This window comes from Bufo bufo, chromosome 7, assembly GCF_905171765.1.
Source record: "Bufo bufo chromosome 7, aBufBuf1.1, whole genome shotgun sequence".
Taxonomy (NCBI): domain Eukaryota; kingdom Metazoa; phylum Chordata; class Amphibia; order Anura; family Bufonidae; genus Bufo; species Bufo bufo.
The window spans coordinates 133,103,055-133,124,892 of record NC_053395.1 but is presented as its reverse complement, the minus strand read 5'-3'; the positions used below and the strand labels follow the sequence as shown (position 1 = coordinate 133,124,892).

At 43.7% G+C, this 21,838-nt stretch overlaps 1 protein-coding gene across 1 annotated transcript in view; it reads left to right on the top strand.

Moving 5' to 3' along the window:
- FAM237A (family with sequence similarity 237 member A) overlaps positions 1–21,838 on the top strand; it is an 84,037-nt gene that overhangs the window by 46,796 nt on the left and 15,403 nt on the right. Inside the window, exon 2 of the mRNA XM_040441485.1 lies at positions 19,988–20,402. Coding sequence (XP_040297419.1) covers positions 20,003–20,402 — 400 coding nt within the window. The 5' untranslated portion in view covers positions 19,988–20,002. The remainder of the gene's footprint in view (positions 1–19,987; positions 20,403–21,838) is intronic.

Below are 21,838 nucleotides of genomic sequence, written 5' to 3'. Positions count from 1 at the left end.
TCAGCCACATTCTCAAACTCGGAGATGTGATGGCCACACTGGATCTCAAGGATGCTTATCTCCATATTCCGATCCATCCCGCGTCTCGGAAATATCTCAGGATCGCGGTCCAGATTTCCGGGGTTCTCAGGCATTTCCAGTTTGCCGCTCTCCCCTTTGGAATCTCATGCGCCCCCATTATCTTCACCAAGGTGGTGGTAGCGGTGGTGGCAGCTCTGAGACTTCAAGGACTGACCATTGTCCCTTACCTGGACAACTGGCTCCTTTTGGCGGCCACCGTTCCAGTTCTCACCCACCATCTTCATTTGGCAATTTCCTTTCTGCTCCGCCTAGGGTGGATCATCAACTGGCAGAAATCGAATGTGAGCCCTTCGACTTCAATACAATATCTAGGTTTCATAATCGACTCTGTGGAGATGTCTCTTCAGTTGACATCGGAAAGGAAGTCCCGGGTACAAGACCTGGCAAGGTTCTTATCGGTACCACGACGAGTATCCATTCGGACTCTCATGAAGATGTTGGGGTTCCATCTCCCTGCAGGGAAGTATATGACCCAACCAGTTTGGCTCATATTGACTACAGATGCGTCCCTAGTAGGCTGGGGCGCTCATCTAGACGGTTCCACAGTACGGGGAACTTGGTCTCTCATGGAGCAGCGTCTCTCCTCCAATCTCCGAGAGATGCGAGCTATCCGGCTAGCCCACCTTCACTTCGCTCCTCAAATCCGGGGCAAAGCGGTGAAAGTACAGTCAGACAATATGACTGCTGTTCTTTACATAAACAAACAGGGAGGCACGAGATCCCTACCCCTTCTTGCAGAGATCGGGGTAATTCTACAGTGGGCAGAGTTGAACCTATCCCATCTGCCACCCACATTTGGGGGTCCCTCAACATGATTGCAGATCGTTTAAGCCGCGGATTACCGACCATGGAGTGGTCTCTGTGTCCGGAGATCTTCAAGCAGATAGTCCTGAGATGGGGATTACCAGAGGTGGATCTCATGGCAACCAGGTTCAACGCCAAGGTACAAAGGTTATGCTCTCTATACAGGGAGGACAACCCCCTGGCGATAGATGCTCTGTCGATACCGTGGAGGTTCAGGCTGGCTTACATCTTCCCTCCCTTTTCCATGATACCGAGGGTATTGATGAAGATTCGTCAGGATCAGGCCTCGGTAATAGCCATCATTCCGTTCTGGCCCAAGAGATCCTGGTTTACCCAGCTCATTCAGATGAGTCGGGGACAATACTGGAGATACTCCCCCCGGAGCAGACCCTGGTGTCGTGGGACACACATCTCTGCCCAGATCTGCACAGATTCAACCTGACAGCCTGGAGGTTGATCAGTCCCTTCCCAGAGTAGAAGGGCTCTCTGAGGCGGTCCTGAGAACGTTATCACATTCAAGAGCGGAATCCACTACGAAGGCCTACTCCAGAGTGATGAGAATCTTCACCTTATGGTGTGATTCTAACCAGGTGGCGTCTGCAGATCCGCCTCTTTACGCCATATTACAGTTCCTTCAGGATGGACTAGACAAGGGCCTTGCTCCGGCCACTTTGAAGGTACAATTTTTTGCCATCTCTACCTGTTTAAACAGGCCATATTCCCGGGACCCGCTCATCAAACGCTTCCTTAAAGGAGCCGAGAGATTGAGGCCTACAATACTGAGACCCATTCCTCAGTGGGATCTTTCAGTAGTGCTCAATGGGTTAGCATCTCCCCCCTTTGAGCCATTGGAGGAGGTCGGGTTCAGGTTTGTCACCTTAAAGACAGTCTTTCTGCTAGCTGTGACTTCAGCTAAGAGGGTTTCGGAGTTACAAGCCTTTTCGGCTCTGCATCCATATATAACCTTTTTGCAGGACCGGGTTCTCCTAAAATTCTTACCCTACTTCAGACCTAAGGTGTTATCCTTTCAGAATGTCAATCAGGTAATTTCTTTACCAGTCTTATTTTCTTCCGCCTCCTCCGATGTTTTGGTCAGACATCCTCTGGACATTTCGAGATGCCTCCACACCTATGTGGATAGGTCCAGGGAGTTCAGGATTGATGAGAATCTCTTCATCCTGTTTGCCGGTAAATCTAAAGGCCGTAAAGCGTCTAAGGTTTCCATTAGTCGCTGGATCAGTGAATCCATTAGGGAATCTTTTCTATCTCAAACTCTGGACCCTCCAGAGTTCGTTAAGGCCCATTCTACTAGGGCCGTTTCAACCTCAGTGGCAGAAAGAAACCAACTTCCCTTAGAGCTAATCTGCAAGTCGGCTTCCTGGAGCTCCGAATGAACCTTTATCTCGCACTACAGAGTTGGTGCTAAGTTTGCTGAGTTTTCGGCCTTTGGGCAGACTATTCTTGATTCTGCCAGGCAGGAAGGCCCTCCTTAGGGGTTCTTCTTGTTATCTCCCCATCTGTGCTGCTGGTAGGATGTAAGGGAATCGTTAATTTCTAACGATAATTTGTTTTCCCTTAGTCCTAACAGCAGCACACAAATTTCCCACCCTAAGTACGTATGCTTGCTGAAAACACGGTGGTTGGGGGGTAGTTCCCTCCTTTTGAGGGAGTGGGAACTCTTGTTATTGGTTCTTGGGCTCATTAAAAATTCCGCCGGTCTACCAGTCCACAGGGGGCAGTTAACCCCCCATCTGTGCTGCTGTTAGGACTAAGGGAAAACAAATTATCGTTAGAAATGAACGATTTTATTGAATATTTTCTCACAAAACTATGTATTAATCTGCTCAGTTTCTCCTGCTGTAAACCATGCTCCCTGCCAATTGCAGTGCATTTCATGGTGACAGGTCCTCTTTAATTAGGAGCAGTTTAAATTGAAAATCTACATTTTAGCCCTCTAGGGGACAAGATGCCCATCTGAAAAATCCATTCACAGTGTAACCAAACATTGCAAAAAAGTTTACAGGGGGCCTACAATAGGTTTGACTTTTGGGGATATAGAGGTAATGGGATATTCAGGAAAGGAGGCAACTAGTAAGAATGAAGCTAGAGTAGAATGTAATTTTTATATTGGCACATTGTACCCTGGAGAGCTGAATGTAGAATTTGTAGACAATACAGTTGGAGCCACAATCATTAAAACTTAGTTTTGCACAATTCCTGAGTCCTGATATGTAGTCCTAGTATACATTCCTCTCTTAGGTCAATTAGGATCACTACTAAGAGATGAGCGAATTTCTTGAAATTCATTTTGGGTCCAATTCTAATAAATCGTTCTGAAATTTTGATTTCAGTACAAATAAATTTGTTCACAATCAAAACTGTTCCATTTGGCCTGAAAGCAGGAGCAAGGGAATTCCCTGGTGGGACCCTGAGCAAGGTGGGCCCTTAGTCCCCCACCCCCTGCACGAGTGGCACATGGCACAGTAGAATGACTGCACTACATACAGATACCAGTCTATGCTTGTATAAAAACTGGGTATATTATTTAACAACTACCCAGTTTATTATTATACACACATTGGGTGGTGGAAAAGACTTTGATGTACAGTGACAGGCCAGCCAGTATTATCTTTCCCCAGGGATCTGAGCTCTCAAAATCACTATAGGGACCCCCATCTATCCCCAATCTATCATCTGGTAGTGTCTTGCTGTTGCTGTGTGAGTAGGTAATGTTTACATGTAGGCTTACAGTTGGCCTTCAAAAATAATTTTACTGGAGATCAGGTATGGTAGCAGAAGGAATATAGCAAGGAACATTAAAGTCAGACAGACAGTGGCATAATTGGGCTGGTGATAAATAACCAATGCCAACAATGGCAGATCTATTAATTGGTATCAGTTGGAGGTATGTGAAAATCCTCTCCAATCCAGCAAATGTAATGTTTTAAACATCTACGAAGGACAAGTTTGTCCACTTCAATGTGACAACATGACCCGCTGAGCTGAATACCCTCTCTGACAGTACACTGGAGGCTGGACAAGCTGGTAAAACAATAGCAAACTGAGCTAGTTCTGGCCACTGTTCCAGTCGGCCTGTACAGAAGTTCATGGTATCAGGGAAAATGGTATGTGCAGGGGAAAGGGCATGTCTAGGTACGACTGAACCGGGTTCTTTAGGCAGAGTGTATCTGTTCGCTAATGTGAGTCATGTTCATCAAACTGAATTGGCTACTGCTGTTGCTTCTGCTACTTGTAGTAGGAAGTTGGTGATTCAGTGGAGGGTGTAGAGGGGGCCTCCTGGTGAAACACATTGGTGGCGGACTTCTGGTCGGCAAACACTGCGGCAAGTTGGACACAGAGAATACTTCTGGTAATACAAAATTTTGCCTCTCTTTTGGTTAGCTATCTAGAGTCTAGAAGCATTGATATCCAGTAGTCATGACTTTTCTTGATGCTAATGATATGTTAGCAGCTTGTAATGCACACCGGTGTGTCCGAAGACCCATTTATTTTAGGCTCCACTCCACACTGAGATGGTTGGTCATGGCCAGTGTTGTGCAATCACACCATGATTATCATAAGCCTTGTCCCCTAGCTGTGTTTGGGAAAACTTCATGTCTCCCTGCACTACAAAGTCCTTCTCTTCCAGTTGTAGCTCCTCCTTCACTTCCTCCTCCATGCAACTTCACCTGTGCAGGTCCCCAACATCTACAGGGCAGCAAGCAAGATGTGGAACATGTTCTTCTATAATTAGAGCACTTGCTCTAATATAAATAAAAAGGGGAATTACAGTGTTGATGCTGTTATCCCTACTCACAAATCTGGAGGCCCTCTTCAAAGGGCCTGAGTAAGCAATGCATGCCCCTAATAAGCTTCCACTGCCTGAGCTCAAAATAACACATTCCCCATGCTGTAATGGTCTTGTGCATAATGTAATGTGCTAAGGCAGACCGTTCTGTCACTGCAAGTCCAAGAGGACCTTCTTAGCCCCATAAAAATGGCTGAAATGGACCCACTGTCTGGCCTTATCTTTTAAAAAGAATTGCACTAGTGTTGATCGAGCATGCTCGGCTGAACACCAGTTCGGCTCGAGCATCTTGATGCTCGGCACATGGCGGTATTCGGCCGAATACCGCATGTGCTCGAGCGCAATGCTTGAGTCTCCTCCCCGAGCGTTTGTTGGCTGTAAGCGTGCAGGTAAGTACTGGCCTTCACTGTAATGCCGAAGCCATTTTGGTTACTGGCATTACAGTAATTGGCTGGCCGAAACGCATCATTGGGTACTATATAGTACCCGATGACACTTGTTCGGCTCAGTGTTAGTCAGGGAGAGCTGTGCTGAAGAAGGGAAAGATAGTGTAGGGAGTGAATTTTTTTTTTTTTTTAGAGACTTGTCAGAGACCCAAAAGTCCTTTTAAGGACTATTGTTGTGTGTGGCAGCAGCAATATATATTTTTAGCACAACCTGCGCTAAATTGCTAAAACTTTACAGACCCAAAAGTCCTTTTAAGGACTATTGTTGTGTGTGGCAGCAATATATATTTTTAGTTCATCCTGCGCTAAATAGCGTGCAATAGTTAGGCCGCTGCAGACAGCGACATTATATGTGCTACATCTTCTGTGTAACGTGTGCACATCCCAAAAATATCTGTGACATTGAGTTTACTTTTTACGTAGACGGTGCCCACTGCAGACAGTGACATTAGCTGCGCTACATCTCCTGTGTAACGTGTTCACATCCAAAAAATATCAGTGACATCCAGTGTACTTTTTCCGTAGATGGTGTCTGCTACGGACAGCGACATTGCTTGGGGTACATCTCCTGTGTAACGTTTCCACATCCCAAATACCTGTGACATTCTCTGTAATTTTTTGTTAGCCACTGCTGACATCAGCGACATTAACTGCAGTATTTCTCCTGTGTAAAGTTTCCATATCCCAAATACCTGTGACATCCCCTGTAATTTTTTTTTAGCCGCTGGTGACATTTTCGGCGGTATTTCTCCTATTTAACATTTCCACATCATAAATACCTGTGACATTCCCTGTAATTTTATATTAGCTGTGTGACATTATCTGCAGTATTTTTCCTGTGTAACGTTTCCACATCCCAAATACCTGTGACATTCCCTGTAAATTTATATTAGCCGCTGATGACATCAGCGACATTATCTGCGGTTTTTCTCCTGTTTAACGTTTCCACATCCCAAATACCTGTGACATTCCCTGTAATTTTATATTAGCCTCTGGTGACATCAGCGACATTATCTGCGGTATTTCTCCTGTGTAACTTTTCCACATCCCAAATACATGTGACATTCCCTGTAATTTTACATTAGCCGCTGCTGACATCAGCGACATTATCTGCGGTATTTCTCCTGTGTAACGTTTCCACATCCCAAATACCTGTGACATTCCCTGTAATTTTATATTAGCCGCTGCTGACATCAGCGACATTATCTGCGGTATTTCTCCTGTGTAACGTTCCCACATCTCAAATACCTGTGTCATTCCCTGTAATTTTTTATTAGCCGCTGCTGACATCAGCAACATTATCTGTGGTATTTCTCCTGTGTAACGTTTCCACAACCCAAATACCTAAGACATTCCCTGTAATTTTACATTAGTCGCTGCTGACATCAGCGACATTTTCTGCGGTATTTCTCCTGTTTAACGTTTCCACATCATAAATACCTGTGACATTCCCTGAAATTTTATATTATCCGCTGATGTCAGCAGCAACATTATCTGCAGTATTTATCCTGTGTAACGTTTCCTTATCCCAAATACCTGTGACATTCCCTGTAATTTTTTATTAGCCTCTGGTGACATCAGCGGTATTTCTCCTGTGTAACGTTTCCACATCCCAAATACCTGTGACATTCCCTGTAATTTTATATTAGCTGCTGCTGACATCAGCGACATTATCTGCGGTATTTCTCCTGTGTAACGTTCCCACATCCCAAATACCTGTGACATTTCCTGTAATTTTTTATTAGCCGCTGGTGACATCAGCGACATTATCTGCGGTATTTCTCCTGTGTAACGTTATCACATCCCAAATACCTGTGACATTCCCTGTCATTTTATATTAGCTGTGTGACATTATCTGCGGTATTTTTCCTGTGTAACGTTTCCACATCCCAAATACCTGTGACATTCCCTGTAATTTTATATTAGCCGCTGGTGACATCAGCGACATTATCTGCGGTATTTCTCCTGTGTAACTTTTCCACATCCCAAATACATGTGACATTCCCTGTAATTTTACATTAGCCGCTGCTGACATCAGCGACATTATCTGCGGTATTTCTCCGGTGTAACGTTTCCACATCCCAAATACCTGTGACATTCCCTGTAATTTTATATTAGCCGCTGCTGACATCAGCGACATTATCTGCGGTATTTCTCCTGTGTAACGTTCCCACATCTCAAATACCTGTGTCATTCCCTGTCATTTTATATTAGCTGTGTGACATTATCTGCGGTATTTTTCCTGTGTAACGTTTCCACATCCCAAATACCTGTGACATTCCCTGTAATTTTATATTAGCCGCTGGTGACATCAGCGACATTATCTGCAGTATATCTCCAGTGTGACGTTTCCACATCCAAAATACAATTTTTTTTTTCGCATACCCTTACGAATCCTACACTACTATATGTGTGACATACTTTCAATCATATATAACATTTAACATGAAGAAGGCGAGCAGTAAGTGACATGGAAGTGGCCGTGATGCTGATGGTGCACGCAGAGGCCGTGTGCCTGGGCGTGTTAAGACTGTGCCTGCTGCCAGAGCACAAGAAAAACAATCATCCACTATACCTAGCTTCATGTCCCAGTTTGCATGGCGGCGCAGGACAACGCTTTCGAAGTCAGACCAGGTGGTCGGTTAGATTGCAGCAGATAATGCTTCCAGTCGGTTAAACACTGAGTCCAGTCTTACAAGTCCAGTCTCAGTAGCCAAGGGTCTGGTCAACACACTCCTCACCCTGATCCTCCTTTCTACCACAATGGAGAGTCTTGCCAAACAAGTGATCCCCCACTTGGATATTCCGAGGAGCTCTTTTCAGCGCCATTCATTCATTTGGGCCTCTCGACAAGCCCGCTTGAAGAGGGACATGAGATCTTGTGCCATGATTCCCAAACTCTTCAGCATCCACAGTCACAAAAAGATGACGGTGGGGAACGGCAATTAGTGTTTCACGAGGTGGATCATGGTGATGAGAGACAGTTGTCAATAACTGAGGTTGTTGTTAGGTCAACAAGTCAGGAGGATGAGCAGAGTGAGAAAGTGGAAGAGGAGGTGGTGGACGATGAAGTCACTGACCCAACCTGGGAAGGTGGCAAGCCGAGTGAGAACAGCAGTACAGAGGAGGAGGGATCGCAGCACCGCAACAGGCTGGAAGAGGTAGTGGGGTGGCAAAAGGGAGAAGGAGGGCCACACCAAATAGGCCTGCAACTGTTCACCGGAGCAAATCTCTTGCGGAAATCTCCCTTGCAAAGGGGTAGGTGTTCCGCAGTCTGGCGCTTTTTTGATAAAAGTGTGGGCGACAAAAGAATTGTAATTTGCAACCTGTGCCATACAAAAATGAGCAGCATGATCCGCCACATGGCATCAAAGCCCTGTAATAGGTGGGCCGAACGCCTAGGTCCACAATCTGTGCATGCGGGTCAGACCACTGTCTACTCTTCCCCTGTGTTACGTGTTGGCCAATCCCCTGTTGAAGGCGCAGCCCCGAATGCCTCCCGCCCTGCACCTGGATCTTCACAAGCACCATCAGCGACCATATCCACTACCGTGTCCCAGCGCAGCGTGCAAATATCCTTACCCAAGGCATTTGAACGCATGCGCAAATACCCAGCCACCCACCAACAGGTCATAGCACTAAATGCTCAACTTTCCAAATTACTGGCCCTGGAAATGTTGCCATTTAGGCTTGTGGACACTGAGGCCTTCCGTAGCTTGATGTCGGCGGCCGTCCCTCGTTACGCAGTCCTCAGCCGCCACTATTTTTCACGGTGTGCCGTGCCTGCCTTACACCAGCATGTGTCCTGTACCATCACCCGTGCCCTGACCAATGCAGTTACTGGTAAGGTCCACTTAACCACTGACAAATGGAAAAGTGCTATCGGCCAGGGACGCTACATTTCCCTGACGGCCCACTGGGTGAACGTTGTGGAGGCCGGGAGCGAGTCATACCCTGGGATGGCACAGGTGCTACCGATGCCAAGGATTGCGGGCACTAATTCCATCAGAGTTTCCGCCACCGCCTACGTTATTGGCTCCAACCCCCACTTCTCCTCCTCTGCCACTTCCACCTCAGAATTATCCTCTTGCAGCACCAGTTAGCCGTCAGTCGATAGCTGGAAGCAGTGTAGCACTGCAGTGGGGAAGCGTCAACAGGCCGTGCTTAAGCTGATCTGCTTAGGTGACAAACAGCACACCACCGCAGAGCTGTGTCAGGGGAGAAGAGACCAGACTGAGCTGTGGCTCTCACCACTAAACCTAGAAACAGGCATGGTTGCACCTGATAATGGCCTTAACTTGGTGGTGGCTTTGGAGCTCGGAAAGCTCACACACATCCCATGCTTAGTCCACGTCTTCAACTTAGTGGTTCAGCGGTTTCTCAAAACCTACCCCAATTTTCCTGAGCTACTAGTGAAGGTGCGCCGCGTGTGTCCCCATTTCCACAAGTCATCGACATCTTCCACGGGTCTGTCAGTGCTGCAGCAGTGCTTACATTTGCCAGCTCACCGACTGTTGTGCGACGTGAGCACGCGCTGGAACTTCACATTCCACATGTTAGCCAGGCTTTGTGAGCATCAGAAGGCAGTAGTGGAATACCAGCTTCAACATGGTCATTGCCTTTCCAGTCTGCTTCAGATATTCACAAGCGAGGAGTGGGAATGGATGTCTGACTTCTGTGAGGTTTTAAGAAACTTTGAGGAATCAACACAGATGGTGAGCGGCGATAACGCTATTATCAGCGTTACCATCCCAATGCTGTGTCTACTCAAACACTCGTTGCTCACAATTAAGGCTGACGCTTTGAATGTGGAAGCGGTGGAAATGGGGGAAGACATTACACAGGGTGATAGCCAGACCACCCTCAGTTCATCTTCTCAGCGCAAATTGGATTATGATGAGGAGGGGGAGGAGCAGGGACGGTTGCCTACGCTACAGAGGGTAGTACCCATGGAAGTTTAATTCCATCTGTTAAGCATGGATGGGCAGAAGAGGAGAAAGAGGATGAGGAGATTGAGAGTCATCCTCCTGATGATGACAGCGAAGTCTTGCCTGTTGGGACTCTGGCACACATGGCTGACTTTATGTTAGGCTGCCTTTCCCATGACCCACGCGTTGTACGCATTTTGGACAACACCGATTACTGGTTGTTCACACTTATCGACCCCCCGCTACAAAGAGAACTTCTCATCTCTCATTCCTGTGGTGGAGAGGACTAACAAAATGGTGCAATACCAGAAAGTCCTTGTGGAAAAATTGCTCCAAACATTTCCAGCTGAAAACGCTTGCGGCAGAGTACGTAGTTCCTTGGGCAACCGAGGAGGGGAGACGAGGGGAGCACACAGCAGTTTCAACAGAGGTAGGGCAACACTCTCCAAAGCCTGGGACAGTTTCATGACACCCCGCCAGCACCCTCACCCTGATGCGTGGCCTAGTGTCACAAGGAGGGAAACAGTATGTAGCAGACCGTGTCAGCGTCCTCAATGATCCATCTGTGCCTTACAACTACTGGGTGTCCAAGCTGGACACGTGGCACAAACTGGCGCTCTACACCTTTGAGGTGCTGGCCTGCCTTGCCGCCAGTATTTTTTCAGAGCGGGTAGTGCTTCTGGGGGCATAATAACTGATAAGCGCATCCACCTGTCAACTGAAAATGCTGACAGGTTGACTCTTATAAAAATGAACAAGGACTGGATTGCCCCTGACTTCTCTACTTCAGCAGGGGAAAGCGTCTGAACATAAAGGCACTTGAAATGTGTTTTTTTTAATGTACTGAATACACTGTATTCCCATCCACCCCTTCAACCACAAAAAAGGTATATGGTTGAATCTTCCTTTTCTCGTCCTCCTCCTCCTCTTCCATCATATCAACATGCTTATTAGTCTGACCTCACTCCTAATGTTATAGATGGTCAGCTCACCTGCAGGCCCTCGCATATAATGTTTTAGAGGGTCAGCTCACCTGCAGGCCCTCACCTACAATCTTTTAGAGGGTCAGCTTACCAGCAGGCCCTCGCATATAATGTTTTTGAGGGTCAGCTCACCAGCAGGCCCTCGCCCATAATTGTTTCAATGGTTAGCTAAGCATCAGGCACTCACCCACAATCTTTTCGATGCTCAGATCAGCAGCAGGCACTCGCGCCTAATGTTTTAGATGGTCAGCTTAGAAGCAGGCCCTCGCCATAATGTTTTAGAGGGTCACCAGCAGGCCCTTGCTCCTAATGTTTTTGAGGGTCACCAGCAGGCCATCAATCAATTTTTCAAGGGTATATGATGCCCTCCTTTATGTGTAATAAAGGGTGTATTGGAGTGCCAGTTCCTTGTAATTTTTGGAAGCCCTTTCACTTAGTGCATAGGCTTTATAAGTGTAGGAGTCCCACTACCTGAACAATTGTACCACAATATGAATGAGGCCCTCCATTATGTGATATACAGGTTGTATCAGAGTGCCTCTTCCTTGTAATTTTTGGTAGCACTTGCACTTTATATACAAGTAAATATACAGGAAAGAATGTTTCCTAACAATTTTTCCTCTAAAATCAATTTTATCTTCGGTTTTGTGCGTATTATTGTCAGTCTGTAAAAGTGGCGTACTACTACTCAGACAACATCATTCCCAGCAGCAACCTGGGAGTCCAAGATGCATCCAGACATCCGAACCATTTCGGTGGTGTTTCCATCAATTTCTGACCTTTTCCTATGAACCAGACTCCCTCCCCTCTTCAAAGCAGAGGGTGTCTGGTTTAATGCTTGGGTTCTCCCAACGACTTCCATTGTGCTCTACCGAGCACCCGAGCATCCTGAGGTTTTCGATCCGAGAACCCGAACACCCGAGCACTTTAGTGCTCGATCAACACTAAATTGCACCACTAAAATTATCCTGTGCATAGCTGCAATGTTCCTGCCATTGTCACTGACCACATAACCCAGTTGTAGCTGGCAGGGAGACAACCAGCATTAAATTTGCTACTTCATGAAGATTAGCAACTGATTCACTGTGTGGCTTCTCTCATCAGTCCTAATACAGCATGGTAATGCTTTAGTTTTCAACAATGGGAGGGGGAGTGGATGCAAGGATGTCTATTGAGGAGAATGTGGAGTAGGTGGGTAAGTGCCTGGTGTGAGAACCAGACCAATACAAACATGGACATATAAATAGAACCTGGACTCATTGCCATGGAGCAGTGTTGCCACTACTATGCAAAACAGTGACCCTTTGGGCAATGAAACACATCTACCATCCCTGCCCATAACAGCTGCTCCCATATGAAAGATACCCACACAGAGCTACCAGCAGCCAAGCTTAGCCTTACTGCCAGAACAGTATCAGCGGAATCACAAGTTCTCCAGCTAACCACAATAGAAGTAGATCTGGCTTGGGCAAATGTTTTATTATGAAGCCTGTTTTTTCAGAAAAAATGTGCAATTGGACAACCACTGCAACCAAAATATATGCTGCTGTTGTTGAAGCTGGAAAATACACTTGTTTGTACACTTTTAGAAGCTTTGCAATAGGTTTTATGGGGAATATTAATGTGCAATTGGAGCCTACACACCATGTTTCTCCCCCGCAGCGCCTCCACGCTGAGCCACGGGGACTCCTTCAACCTTCTCTCTTCCTCCTATGTGATTCTGTGACCAAAGTCGGAAGTTAGAGCGAAACGTCAGAGACGAATCTGTCACATGTGCCCTAGGCATAATTTTTTTGCCAATCTATTTGGAGGATACTTGTGCTGGAGGCAGTGGCAAAATGGGAGTGGCCTTTTGAGGAGCATAGCTAATCTACTATTTAATATACAGAAGTAGTGGTGCTATTCTAACCACATTTTATTGTTAAGCGCGAATATTCAAATCGCGAACTTTAACCGCGAATATCGCCACTTCGAGAATTTGCAAATATTTAGAATATAGTGCTATGGATTAGTATTCGCGAATAGTGTTGAATATTCTAATCGCAAATGTATAGCAAATATTTTACATTGCCGATTTTCGCAATCAAGTAAAAAATGACTGGAGATCATGAATTCTCGAATTTGCAAACTTATGGCGAATATTCGGCCAAAAATTCATGAAATATCGCGAATTTGAATATTGCTTATGCCGCTTATCACTAATATGCAGTTCTAGATCCAAGCTCAGTACATAAATCCAGCACCAGAAGTATATACAGCATCAGAACCAAGATCATTCCATAAATACAGCACCAGAACCAAGCTTAGGACATAAATACAGCACGAGAACCAAGCTAGGTATGTATATACAGCATCAGTTCCAAGAACATTTCATAAATAAAGTATCAGAACCAAGCTCAGGACATAAATACAGCATCAGAATCAAGCTCAGAACACACATACAGCACCATAACTAAGCATGATGGTACATCAATTCATCACCAGAACCAAGTTCAGGACATAATTACAGAACTACAACCAAGCTCATTCCATATATAGAGCACCAGATTCAAGCTTAGGACATAAATACAGTACCATAACCAAGCTTGTTACATAAATACAGCACCAGAAAAAAAGCATGGTACATATCTACAGCATCAGAACCAAGCCCAAGATATTCATACATAACAAAAACCAAGCAATGGGCATAACCAGAGCACCAGAACCAAGCTCAGGACATAAATACAGCACGAGAACCAATCTCATTACATCAATATAGCACCAGAGCCATGCACAGTACAAACATACAGCATTAGAACCAAGCCCAGAACATAAACACAGCAACAAACCAAGTTCAGTACACATACAGTATATAGATGTCTTCAGCGTCTTGCTTTACCAGTACATCCATACCCTATATCCTAACACAATCTCCTCTTAGTACCACAACCTTTACCTAAATGTAATAGCGGCTCACCTCTGCATCCTGTGGATGCAGATGTGATTGAATGCAGAGGGTCCCAGAAATCGGGTAAGTCAACCCAGTGACCAGGTACCTGGGAAAGAGGACCCAAACCCAGGTGACTCCTGGAAAAACCAGAACAGTTGGCATGTCTGCCTAATGCTCTACCTACTTAGATACTATACTTTTTAAATTTTGTATATTCTTACTATTATTTAACCACCTCCCGTCCGCCCATAGACTAAAAATGTCCGGGAGGTGGTTCTCTATTTCTGAATGGACGTTCCTGAACATAATCGTGCAGCTGCTGATCGGGTTGCCCGCTGTCAGTGACAGCAGGGAAACCCTTAGAGAAGGCAGGGACAGTGCCCAGGTGTCCCTGACTTCTAGATTGCTGTATACACATCGCTCACCGAGCGCTGTGCATACAGAGTAGGAAGCGCTATGAGCTTCCTGTTCCGGCCTGGCGGTCATGCGATCGATGGGACCGGAGAGTGCAGGAGCTGTGTGAGGTCTGTATTGCGCTGTACAGCCTCTCTGGGGGGTGCATTTCTCCTGTAACTGGGGCTACTATGTCAGCCCCAGTTACAGGAGAAATCAATAGTGAAAAAATAAATTTTAAAAAAGTGAAGTAAATGTCCCCCAGAGGTCTTGTATGACCTTATGGGGGACGAAAAGTGTAAAATAAAAAAATTTTCAAATAGAAAGAATAAAATAGACATATTTGGTATTGCCGCGTCCGTTATGGTCGGCTCTATAAATATATCACATGATCGACCCAGTCCGATAAACACATAAAAAAATTAAAGAATAACTGTCAAAAAATGCAATTTTTGTCACCTTACATCACAAAAAGTGCAACACCAAGTGATCAAAAAGGCGTATGTCCCACAAAATGGTACCAATAAAATTCAAAAATGCTATTATTGTATTGAAGTGAAATAAAATAAAAAAAAGTATACATATTAGGTATTGCCATGTCCGTAACAACCAGCTCTATAAAAATATCACATGACCTAACCCCTCGGGTGAAGACCGTAAAAAAAAAATGTGTCAAAACAAGCAATTTTTGTCACCTTACATCACAAAAAGTGCAACACCAAGTGATCAAAAATGCGTATGTCCCACAAAATGGTACCAATAAAACCGTCACCTCATCCCGCAAAAAATGAGCCCCTACATAAGAAAATCTCTCAAAGAATAAAAAAAACTATAGCTCTCAGAACATGGACACATTAAAACATAATTTTTTTGTTTCAAAAATGCTATTATTGTGTAAAACTTAAATAAATAAGAAAAAGTATACATATTAGGTAACGCCACATCCGTAACGATAAGCTCTATGAAAATGTCACTTGACCGAACCCCTCAGATGAACGCTGTAAAATTAAATAGATAAAAACTGTGCTAAAACAACCAATTTTTTGGTCACCTTGCCCTATAAAGTGTTATAATGAATGATCAAAAAATCATATGTACCCAAAAATAGTACCAATAAAACTGTCACCTTCTCCCCTAGTTTCCAAAATGGGGTCACTTCTTGGGAGTTTCTACTATAAGGGTGCACCATGTGGAGATCTTTTTCTTCTGCGCCCTGCCGTGGACCCATACAGCAGTTGTGGGGTGTTTCTGTAAACCGCAGAATCTGGGTAATAAATATTGAGTTTTGTTTTGGCTGTTAACCCTCGATGTGTTAAAGAAAAAAATGGATTAAAATGTAAAATCTGCCAAAAAAGTGAAATTTAAAAATTTGATCTCCATTTTCCTTTAATTCTTGTGGAACGCCTAAAGGGTTAACAAAGATTGTAAAATTGGTTTTAAGTAACTTGAGGTGTGTAGTTCCTACAATAGGGAGATTTATGGGGGTATCCACTATGTAGGCCCCACAAAGTGACTTCAGACCTGAACTGGTCCTTAAAAAGTGGGTTTTGGCAATTTTCTTAAAAATTAGAAGAATTGCTTCTAAACTTCTAAGCCTTCTAACGTCCTAAAAAAATAAAATGACATTTCTAAAATGATGCCAACATAAAGTAGACATATGGGGAATGTTAAGTAATAAATATTTTATGAGGTATCACTTTCTGTTTTAAAAGCAGAGAAATTTAAATTTAGAAAATTGCTAATTTTTCCAAATTTTGGGTAAATTTAGAATTTTTTCATAAATAAAGGTGAATTATATTGACTCAAATTTATGACTATCATGAAGTACAATGTGTCACGAGAAAACAATCTCTGAATGACTTGGATAAGTAAAGGCATTCCAAAGTTATTACCACATAAAGTGAGATGTCAGATTTGCAAAACTAGGCCTGGTCAGGAAGGGGGCAAATGGCCCAGATGGGAAGTGGTTAAAGCTGACTGTATGTATGTATGTATATGTGTGTGTGTGTGTGTATGCATAAAGGAATAGGCTAAAGGAATAGGCACCGTCGCATTTACAATCTTGAAATTTGGCACACTGGTACATCAGGTGTCCGGGAAGGTTTTAGATCGGGTTTCAGCTCCCTAGCACGTACCGTTCCTTAGATATTCCCAAAAAAATACAAATACGGCACATCACATGACCTACATTATCCAATAGAAGCCTACAGTTCTTTCTCTTCATATCCCAACTTCAAATCCCAACTGCCATACACACGGTCACATGTCCCTTATCAGCCAATAGAAGCTCGCAGGTCCTGACTCCTTAGTCTCCACATACACACAGTTTTACACCAGGTTTCCATAACAAACCAGCCATTTTTCTTCACTGTTGCAGGTCAGCCTTAAAGGGGCAGGTCGCTGTGGATGACTCTGTTAAGGGAGCGTAGTGCTGTGGAGGTCACAGTTCAGTGGACAGGTAGGGTGGCCATTCAGGCCACCCTCAAAAGATGGACTTAAGTACCCCCCCAAGGTCCCGCTAAGTCACGCCCCTGATCAGGGGTTCATAAGGACCTCCCTGTGTCCGTCCAGGTCCTGCGCCGGATGGAGGACAGGGAGTTTGAAAGCCTGACTGTCAGTCTAAAACCGGACCTCTGGCCACCGTAGGGACAGGCTGCTGTGAAGGTCACTGTGGATGTTACTGTTAAGGGGGCAGGTTACTGTAGATGTCACTGTTATAGTGGATAGTGTCGATATCTTTTAACGACACACACAAACATTAAAGAGGACCTTTCATGGGACCAAACATTATAAACTAAGTATCAGGATACGTAGGGCATAGTGCAGGGATCTAACTGCACTTACTATTTTTTCTGGGCGACGCTCCGTTCGCCCGCTGTGGCCCCCGTTGTATTCTCCCACCTGGTATGCCAATTTTAGCATCGGAGCAATGAGGAGAAGACTCAGAAGGAGACGCCCATGGAGAAAGACTCAGTCTTCTCCTCATTGCTCCGATGCTAAAAGTAGCATACCAGGCAGGAGAATACAACGGGGGCTACAGTGGGCGAACGGAGCGGCGCCCAGAAAAAATAGTAAGTGCAGTTAGATCCCTGCACTGTCCCCTATGTATTCTGATACTTAATTTATAATGTCTGGAGTCTGGACCCATATAAGGTGCTCTTTAAATGAAATAGATTAAATATACCCGTTCAAAGCCGGGTCCTTCTGCTAGTTTTATATAAAACTCAAAAAGATCATGGATACTAATCAGTGATGTGTTTCACTAATCCAAAAACTTTTGTGGGAACAAACAATTGGGTATGTTAAAATAAAACATATGGATAATGTAAAATGAATGTCAGATCCATCCCATGCACATTGTTTGCTGATCACTCTGAAATATGTAATTTGTATGTGCATGCTTCATATTATGTGTAATTTAGGTCTCCAGCAGAATGTAAATTGCTTGCCCTTATAATAAAAAGATGTCAGTGTCTGATAATACATTGCCCTTAAAGGGAACCTGTCACTTTGTTCCTGAATGTGTTAACTCTGAAATGTAACTTTTATCATTGCTAATTAAAGCTAAAATGGACCACTCAAAGGGAAGATAACTATCAGCATATGGAAGTACACAATAATAACCTAAAAAAGAGAATCTAACAGTAACCAGTTGTAGCTTGCAGAACAGAGGGTTCTCTACCAATGAATCATCTGCCAAACAATGACCATAGAACCATATCTGTCCGCCAATACAGCTTAGGCAGAATCATCAACAGGATACACTGCTGAGCAAAAGGGTAACAATGTTTTGAACTTTTGACTTTCAGGCTTTATATTTCACCATCCACTACAGCTTTGAACGTGAGACTACCGTCATTCTATAGACAATCATCTTGGCTATCTCATACATAGAATGGACTTGCAACTATTTAGCATATGATTATGTAGATTCTTGTCATGTAACTGCTTTGCTCCTAAAATTCTAAATTGTAATTTTTATTATTTTGCTGCTTATAACACTGCCTGAATCCTTTTGTGCATATTCTCAATGAGATTTAAGCATGTCTTGCCAAAACCTGTTCCCAGGTCTCTTCTACACGTTCCCAGTGTTGGTACATACTGGTGAACTCACTTGGGTACGAATAAATCTTTTTCTTCAACTCTACCCACAAGTGTTCGACCTCTACTTCATTGTCATGGAACCATTTCTTCACCAATCTCGACGTATGCTTTGGATCATTGTTCTGCTGGAACACTATGTCGTCCTTTTCATACCCATAGTCCTCTAGTGTACAAAGTAACTCGTCTTGTAGTTATTCACTTATAGCTCAGTATTGAGACCATAAAGAATAGATATGTAGCTTGAGAAAGACCTGTGTGTCGAAACGTTGCTGTTTTTTTCGGTGTGAAAAAACACAAGCATTTGATTCAAGATTGAGAGTGCTGTGACTTCCCTGAAGGTTTCAGTATTGAGACCACCATTGATCCTGGTCAAGTATTCAATACCTTTAATGTGTAACAACCCCATATCATCAGGCTTCCTCCACCGAACTTCAATTTCTCGATCTGTTAGTCCCTTGTTTCTTCCAGACCCATTTGCACCCATCAAGGCCCAGTCTATTGACTTTTCTCCCGTCACTCCAAATCCCCCATTTCCAATCTTCTACTGTCCACTGTTCGTACTTTTTTGCAGACTTGAGCAGACACTTATTTTCTTGTAATGATATTGAAGTCGAGCTTTCTTCACCTTTTTTTGGGCCATCATTCCAGACTTGTATAATATATGTTGCACGTTGCTTGCATGGACGTCTGTGATCTCACTATTACGAAGCATACGAGCCACCTCCACTGCCGTGTTTGTCGTGCCAGAACTGATAGACCTTGTGATGAGCCACCAGGAGCAAAACAGTAACAATGCAGTTACTAATTACTAATCATATGCTAAATATCCAAATATCCAATCATCCAATTTATGTATGAGATAGCGAAGATGATAGTCTACAAAATGATGCTAATCTCACGTTCGAAGCTGCAGTGGATGGTTAGATATGAAAGTCAAAAGTTAAAAACATTGTTACCATTTTGCTTTTCAGTGTAAATATCTGCTTACTATACATCAATCAGCCCCTCTTGCTGTCTAACATGCTGCTGTCATATGTAAGTTCAATGTGACAGGCTTCCTTAAAGGAGATTTGTAACATGGATGTCAAAAAGCAATGAAGGGGCACACTCAAAAGGGCTCACTTCAAGTGAGCCTTTTTGAGTGTGCCCCTTCATTGCTTTTTGACATCCACGTTTCACTTTGGTCCTTAGGGTGGGACTTGTAGGTGAGCACCTTATCTCATACGGTGAGAGGTTGAGCCGCTGAACTTTCTGGTTAGAGATTTGTAACATCAGGACTAAATAATAGGAGCTGTTTGTGACAAAAAAATATTCATATTGGCCTCTGGATATTTTTACTAGACATGGTGCTCCTATGTCAGCTTCCGTGACCTGGAATCCATGAAATTTGTGAATGAGTGAGCAAAGTGTTGTGCATGAATGATTTTTCTAATCTGTCATAATCTGTTGGTGTAAATGCACCCTTAATCTTGTATTAATCTTATGTTATAATTTTTTATTTTCATTTAAAGAGCACTGGAAGTGACATGAGCACTGGACGTACTGGACAAGGATACTATAGCATGCAGCTAACATGTTCACTGCTTTTCCTGGGAATATTTTGCATTCATACCATTTGTTGTCATGGTCAAGTTGACCCACTTGCCTTGGGTCGTGCAGATCCTCAATGCTGGGAGACATCAACAGCTATCTTACTGGAGATGAAAAAGCCCCGGATAGCCGATTCTGTGGCTGGATTCTGGGACTTCATGATATATCTGAAATCATCTGACAATTTTAAGCATGGTGTTCTGTTTTGGGACCTAGCACAACTTTTCTGGGACATCTATGTGGACTGTGTACTCTCCAGAACACATGGACTGGGCAGAAGACAGTTAAAAGAGGAAGGGAAGAAAATATCCAATTTTGTTTCACAATTCACATCAAGTAAGTCTATTGAGTTGTGGCCAAAGGAAACACAACACATGCAGTATACATCCAACATATAAACATCTACTGCTCGGCATGGATATTACAACGTGTGAATTATAACAAGACAATAAAAATGATATAACAAATACATGTGTGACCTCTTCATAGTTAAATAAATCTGATATGATAGGGACATAGAAATGCTATGGTAGATCCCTCCCTCCCCTCCCCCCCCCCCCATCAGTTAAATGGGCAACCCGTAATTCATTGACACATTGGGGCAGATGTATCAAGACACTCTAATAGAAAAACTTCCTTTCTTACCCATAGCAACGAATCACAACTCAGCTTTCATTTTACCAGAGTAGTTTAAGAAATTAAACCTTAGCTATGATTGGTTGCTATGGGCAACAAAGGCAATTTTTCTTTTAGACAATTTTGATAAATGAGGCCCATTAAATTCTCTAAACTGATAGATTGCTTTTTCCACTGTCTTTTACCTCTGGTTAATAGAAGAGGTTACACCTAATAATTGCAGTAATGGATTTATTCCTTAAAGCCACTTTCAGAGGAGCGAGTTGCACACCCCGGACTCGGAGTGTTAGTATAACACAGCTCCCATCCTGAACTTCCAGCACTGCCGGGGTCGCATAGCATCATATTGATTTATGATTCTATGTAACCCCTACAGTTCTGGAATGTATTGGATAACACTGACAGCATTATTTCAGCGTTATCCAATACATTCCAGACCTCTAAGGGTTACATAAAATATAAAATCAGTGATACAGGCCTAACCTCAGTATCTGAGGAAAGGGATTTAGGGGTCATTATTTCAGAAGACTTAAAGGTAGGCAGACAATGTCATAGAGCAGCAGGAAATGCTAGCAGAATGCTTGGGTGTATAGGGAGAGGAATTACCAGTAGAAAGAGGGAGGTGCTCATGCCGCTCTACAGAGCACTAGTGAGACCTCATTTGGAGTATTGTGCACAGTACTGGAGACCATATCTCCAGAAGGATATTGATACTTTGGAGAGAGTTCAGAGAAGAGCTACTAAATTAGTACATGGATTGCAGGATAAAACTTACCAGGAAAGATTAACGGACCTTAACATGTATAGCTTGGAAGAAAGACGAGACAGAGGGGATATGATATAAACTTTTAAATACATAAAAGGAATCAACAAGGTAAAAGAGGAGAGAATATTTAAAAGAAGAAAAACTGCTACAAGAGGACATAGTTTTAAATTAGAGGGGCAAAGGTTTAAAAGTAATATCAGGAAGTATTACTTTACTGAGAGAGTAGTGGATACATGGAATAGCCTTCCTGCAGAAGTGGTAGCTGAAAATACAGTAAAGGAGTTTAAGCATGCATGGGATAGGCATAAGGCCATCCTTCATATAAGATAGGGCCAAGGGCTATTCATAGTATTCAGTATATTGGGCAGAC